Source organism: Xiphias gladius, chromosome 16 (assembly GCF_016859285.1).
Source record: "Xiphias gladius isolate SHS-SW01 ecotype Sanya breed wild chromosome 16, ASM1685928v1, whole genome shotgun sequence".
Classification (NCBI taxonomy): Eukaryota; Metazoa; Chordata; class Actinopteri; order Istiophoriformes; family Xiphiidae; genus Xiphias; species Xiphias gladius.
In genome coordinates, this window is record NC_053415.1 from 13,983,578 (window position 1) to 13,990,084 (window position 6,507).

The window sequence follows — 6,507 nt, forward strand, 5'->3', positions numbered from 1 at the left end:
CTGATGTTGGGCAGTAGGGTCTGGCTCACGGTTGACATTTTCGGTCCATCACAAAGGTGTTTGATGGGGTGGACGCCAGGGGTCTGTGCAGGCGTCCCCAGTTCTTCCACACCAAACAGGGCAAATCATTTCTTTATGATAAAGCACAGGACTTTCCCCAAACTGCTGCCACAATGTTGGAAGCACAATATTATCTAAAATATCACTGTAATCTGTAGAATTAAGATTTCCCCTCATCGTAACTAACTAGCCAAGCCCAAACCATAAAAAAGATCAAATCTACCTAAAAGTGTGTGGACAGGGGTGTCCACAGAATTTTGGCTATGCAGTGGAAGGTGTGTTGTAAATGATTATTTGGTGGACGATCGTTTCATGCAGGTGGTACAGTGCCAGAGACATTGGCATCTGCACAGTAGTACATCTCCGTACCGTGTGAACAGTCTTGAGGGTAAAGGCCGGTCATGGTCAACCCAGTGATCATGACAAATAAGCCCATTATTATCAAGATGGTGGGTATCAAGTTTTCACCGTGGAACCAGTGGCCAGTGGAGAGTTTGAGGAAGCACGCTGACGGGATGATGAAGATCAGAGGTGTAGCACTCAGAACACCCTGGATGATAGAAGGAAATACCAGTAAGATAAAACAAACAATTAACATAGATAAACGAACACATGAAAATAGACACAGACTGGCTGAGTAGGTTTTCACTTACATTTAGCTCCAAAACAACTCCGAGGCAGTCATAGGCCAAAGATATGGATGTGCAAACTGCCACTATGAGCGAGGTTATGGCCACATGTTCAGCTTTTGAAAGATCCCGACTGCAAATTACGTTGGTTACCACCTGAGAGGATAAACAATCATATGAAAATGAATTGCTCCTGTTGTGCATCTATTTAAATTTATGCATTTTCTGCAACTAATTAGCATTGTATTTGCAAGCTGAGAAAAGGGTGACACACATATTCCTGAGGCGGACCAAGTAACGAGCCTCTAAGCTGACACTGCTGCAGCTCTGCGGGAGCAACTGGGTGAAAAGTGCCACGCTTTCTTTATGTTCAGTTTGTTAACAAAGCCCATCTCTAGTTCAGACCGTCTAAATACCACTTTCCCGTGCATATGTTAACATTTAACTGTTAAAGTCTAAGGTTGAGAGAGTATAACATACCTCTCGCGTAACAAAACACTCCAGTGGAAATGTGGTTATTATGCTGAGGCCAAAACAGAAGCGACCAAATGTTGCCAGGTTATCGTTTCTGCAGTAGTTCTCAAATACGTCCCCTGAAAAGAGGAAATTTGAAATTGAAATACATTTGTTGTATTAAAAATAAATAAAAAGCATGTGGCTCAATATCTGTCATACTGGTGTCTACTGTACATTTTGTATTGTTACCTTGTGTGTAGCCAGTGAAGGTGGTATAGCCAGCAACAGCAAATGCAGCACTGATTATTAGCGCAGAAAAGACGGAGACGTGGGTGACCCGAGACCAGTTAGCTAGTGTGGGCTGCTCCAGGGAACCATAGATAAGAAAGCTGTTGTGGTGGCATATAAAGGCTAAAGGGACACACAGGGCCAGGACATCAGAGTTTAACTATCATAGAGTAAACATTTAAAAATATTAATCCATTTAGATGAAAACACCATAGCTTGAAGCATTTTACGACTTTGGATTTGATGGTAAATTGAGCATACTGTATCCATTTGATATGGGATTGAGAGGCTGCCAACTGTCCCTGTCTTCCTTCAGGCAAAAAAGCACAGTATTTTTTCCTGAGAGCATGCACATCCCCATCTAAATGGCCTCCTTTGTAGCAGTAGTAGTTATTATCATCAACGCACTTGATTCAGGGCCAAAGTATTCCCCACAATGTGTGTAAAGGCCCTGGTGGACTGGAGAAGACGCAGCTCTCTGCTCTCAGGGTGCACTGATGGGCCGAGTCTCAATAAGATGGTGATCACAACAGCCATTGTTTGAGATGTCGTGCAGTGATTTACCAAGGGCATACCAATATTTAGACTGTCTTCTGAATAAATTAATAGCCTTGATCTCCTTACAGTCAGGCTGTATTGCATGTCTTATGCTGACTAACCAATACAGTACACTGAAGCTGTGGGCTTTGGCTCTTTGATAGGATCGATTTAATGACATTAAATTAAAACTGCACTCATTGCTTTGTGGCCACCACCGGGCAGAAAAACTCAAGAAAAAGCTGATAGATGCACAGTCCTGACATTTTCCCACTTAAATAAAGTTGCCATGGCTAACATGTTAGCAAACAATCACCTACTTAAAAATCTAGCAGACATAGAGCAATGTTATTATCCTATTTCAATTGTGTTTTTGGCCTACTAACGAACATAAGTCCAGTATTCACAGGTCTTAGCTCTGTTTCAGTCTCCACCAATTCCCGAAAAAATGTATTAAGCTTGCTAGATGTTTAACTTTCATCACCAGGTACTTTGTCTGTTAGCCCTTTGGTGCTGGGCCTGTAGCATGGGTTATAGGAGATAGACCTTGATGTACTTGACCTCCATTCCCAGTTGAGTAGATACTTCTTTTGTCCTGTTTTCCGGAGCATGTGGACAATCTGTCTTGATTTACACAATTAGTTTTCTATTACCAAAGTTTATATAGCAGTCTTCTTGGCTTGTATGGTTGTCTGTGGTACCGACATTTTGGAAACACATAGCTTCTTTTTGCCAAAAAATACAGCTTAAAATATTCTAGGCATCTCAATCATCAGCATCATCCAGACAAACTCACCAAAAGACATTACACCAACTGCCTGAACTGCATTCCACTTTGCAAACGCCCATGCATCCTCTGTAGGGAGGCTAGAGAGTGATATTCATATTCACTCATCAAGGAACACAGAAAAAACATGAGCATGTTTCTATAATAGCATTTAAGCGGGTTTTCACTGGAAAAAAGGCACCCCATGGTTCCCACACAGGAAAATTTAAATCAAAATCACTATGGATTAGCAAATTGCAGAATCATACATTTGGGGTCCAAAGGTAGCTGCTCTGATGATTACAGTGATGAGGATGGTAAGTGTCAGCACCATTGACACGAAGGACACCTGGTAACACATATGGATGTTTTACATGAAGCTTTGAAATCACCAAATTACACTGACAAATGTCTTATAATCAGTCTTACCTTCCCAAGTTTCTCTATGTTTCGATAAAGTGAGAGAGGCAATGTAAGTGCAAGGGTTGACAGCAAGATCACAAAGTGACGCTCTGCAAGTATGTGATCTGGACCAACTGCAAACACAAGACATCACAACATATGAATTAAACATTTGAAACATTCGGATTTGCACCCCATGTTATATATAAAGCACTTTATTGATCACGTCGTGTCATTTTAATCTTATCTTAGGTAGAATAAACAATATGAAGCATACCTCCTGGTATTCTCTGAAATACTTTGGTTAGTGTGTCACCAATTGTGATGTTGTAGCTGATCATAGCTGAGGAAGAAAACAGAGGTGAAGCATTATTCTATTATTCATATTAATCCGCTGCAATTTTTAGACTGAATTAAAAGTCAAAAGACATTGAACAGCAATGGCAAGAATGGAACAAAGAAAATTGAAAAAAATTACCTTTCACGTCACATTGGCAATTAGACACAACATGCTGCTATATAACATGATATTATATTTAACTTTGGGTTGAGCTACTTACATTCTTTAAACAACTTACCAATGAAAGGATAAAGGAACTGCAGTCCAGATAAAACCAGGAACCCAGGGAAACCAAATGTGGTTCGCACGAGTGATTGGTAACTGTTTGTCCCTGACATGTTGCCTCCCTTAATTAATAAGATGATTGAGTAGTCTGCCATGAAATGCAAACATAATGTTATTGATTTTTTTATATGGAAAATTCATGCTTCCATTTTAATAATAACACCTTCAATATACCCACCTGCGATGAACGCAACAACTATCAAAAGCAGGAGGCCAAAGGGGAGCCCTGCCTGGTTCAATGCATATGGTAAACCTGGTTTAAAAAAAAAAAAAATTAAAAAATAGTGTAAACAAAGTGTATAGCTACATCTGAGGAATGTAGAGGGGAAATCAAAAACATTAAGAGAGCAGCATTTACACAGCAGAAAATTAACACACAATTAACACAAATTCGCGCTATTAAAAAAGATGCTCACTTTCCATTCTTGGTAGACTGTGCAAAAAGATTTTATCATAGTGAGCTCCGTATTTTAAACATACTTAAACGCCATCTTTAATAATTATTCCATTCTTTCCAAAACTGATAGGCACATCAGCTTTGTGGTTACATGTTTCAGTTTCACATGAAATATAAAGTAAATGTGTACCACTCTCAGTATCTTCGTGATGCAATAAATAAATGCAATAAATCCAGTAAGACTTGGTAAACAAAATAGCTGAGTTTAATGATCTGTGAGCTCTGGGGCAATGCTGAGGTAAATGAAGAAATCAGCTGAAGACACAGTATTAGGATTCATTCTGCACAGATTACACTGTAGAAAGTAACACTGTAAGACATATTTAGAACAAACTGACACAATAACTTTACATTATAACTGCATGGAACTAAAGAAGTCTGAAGGGGTATGTTTGCCAGGTACTGTACGGAATAATTGTTTTTCATTAATTTGCACACTAGATATAGTTTTTAACCCAAAGGCATTGTAACAATTTTTACAGCAAAATCAGACGTTTACCACATTTTTTTTTTTTAATTGTCATGCAAAACACACACACACACACACACACACACACACACACACACACACACAAAAGAATTTCAATTAAGTGCCTGAAGCAATCCCGTGCTGCTGGCAGAGAAATGTTAAGCAAAGTGTGCATCTGGACAATTTTTGAGGATGAAGGAGTTAAGGGGAAGGGGGGGGCAACAGGCGCTAGTCATATGATGCGGAGGGTTTATCACTGCAGGGCTCGAATGGTATGAAAGCTTCTCCTTGTTGCACAAAAATGACCAACTACAACTGATTATTTAACTGAATCATCTCAGAATGAAGAGCTTGAAATTCACAACAGTTTGTCATACATACAATCTTCTGCCTATAATTGCATTTATTAATGTTTTGTTAGGCAATACAATGTCGGCTCTTTGAATTATGAAGTGAACATTTACCTATGATTCCTGATCCTATGATGGAATTGATAAAATTGAAAGACGCAGACATCATTGAATTTCTTGGTTCTACGGCAACTTTTTGTGGAGGAATTAATGTGGTTCCTTCTTCACTGTTTAGCTGGAAAATAAGATAAAAAAAAAAAAAAAAAGATGCAGAGTAATAACAAAGAAAACAACCATCACTCTGTTATGCAAATTCTACAACGGCAGCATCGCTTTCGATTTTTACCTGCTGAGCCATTTTGAGCATTTGCGGGTCGGTGACTCGGTTCCCCCTTGTCTCTTCAGTGTTTAACTCTCACATATCTGCAGTGTGGCTGAAACAAAATAGAAGTCTGCCAATTTATCGCAACGAAAGCCATTTGAAAAATCTCAACAGCGCCCCCGTTCGGTGAAACGTCTCTACGTTGTGATGCCATGGAAAATCAGCAGTGGTGTAACAAATACTGACTTTCTGAACCGTGCAGCCTATAATTTTAACCCTGTATCACACAGGCGTTGATTCAACTAACCTCTGAAAGATCGGTCGCACTTGGACACTTGATTCCAAAATATGTACGGACGCATGCAAGAAAATGTGGAATTAAAGGATTTATTAAAGGATTATTCTGTAGAGCTAACTGTTGAAAAGACCCCTTCTGTGCAGGCATGTAAACGATTAAAGAATAAGGAAGGAGCTGGAGATACCTTTCACAGCAAGGAGAAAAAAAGAGAGCAGTTTTTCACACTGAGAACTGTGAAATGTTTTGTGAAATTGTATAGATTTGGGTCAGAGCTTCCTTTTGTTTTTCTTAAAATAGTAAACGTTCACGTTGCAGAGAAAACAGGGGCCACCAAAGTAAAATCACAAATATGTCATCAAAAAGATATTTTAATACTTTTGTAAGACTACTTTTCTACACATAAACATGTAAAAAAAAAATACACTAGACACACGTTATTCCATGACGATGTCTTGAGTATTGATGTGAATTGTTCATTTCTGAAACACTGCTTCATTTATTATGGGGGTGTTTAAAGCGTTATTGAGGGTAACACTTTACTTTAACTCCTCTGGTTATCATTTAAAAGTTGTATATAAGAATTTAATAAATACTTTATAACACACATAATGTAGCCTAGAAGGTGTAAAATATGTTAATATTGCTTTTAATTTGTTCCTTCTACTTATTTATTGATATATCTTTTATTATTTGGTCTTCATCGCAGGTTAGATTATTGTTATGGCCTATTTACAATTACTAATCTATCTCTCTTTTTAAAAATAGTTTTATACATATATATATATATATATATATATATTTGAAATGCATTTTTGTAGTCACTGAAACTTGTAAATAAAACTATTCCA

At 38.2% G+C, this 6,507-nt stretch overlaps 1 protein-coding gene across 1 annotated transcript; it reads right to left on the reverse strand.

The window, feature by feature from the left end:
- Positions 1-202: 202 nt before the first annotated feature.
- On the reverse strand, positions 203-5,397 carry slc38a11 (solute carrier family 38 member 11). Its single transcript, XM_040149005.1, has 12 exons — positions 5,386-5,397; positions 5,154-5,274; positions 3,942-4,016; positions 3,717-3,851; positions 3,416-3,481; positions 3,166-3,272; positions 3,006-3,085; positions 2,767-2,837; positions 1,395-1,556; positions 1,170-1,282; positions 714-845; positions 203-610 (listed from the first exon to the last, which is right to left on the reverse strand). Exons 1-12 carry the CDS (start codon positions 5,395-5,397, stop codon positions 371-373), a joined length of 1,314 nt encoding a protein of 437 aa, XP_040004939.1. The 3' UTR covers positions 203-370.
- Positions 5,398-6,507: the final 1,110 nt, after the last annotated feature.

What these genes read in the sequence shown, in the direction of transcription:
- slc38a11 (XM_040149005.1), bottom strand. An exon ending in GCTACCTTTGGACCCCAAAT is followed by an intron (nt 2,838 to 3,005) that starts GTATGATTCTGC and finishes ATCACTCTCTAG; the next exon opens with CCTCCCTACAGAGGATGCAT. An exon ending in CTTCACTGGCTACACACAAG is followed by an intron (nt 1,283 to 1,394) that starts GTAACAATACAA and finishes TCCTCTTTTCAG; the next exon opens with GGGACGTATTTGAGAACTAC.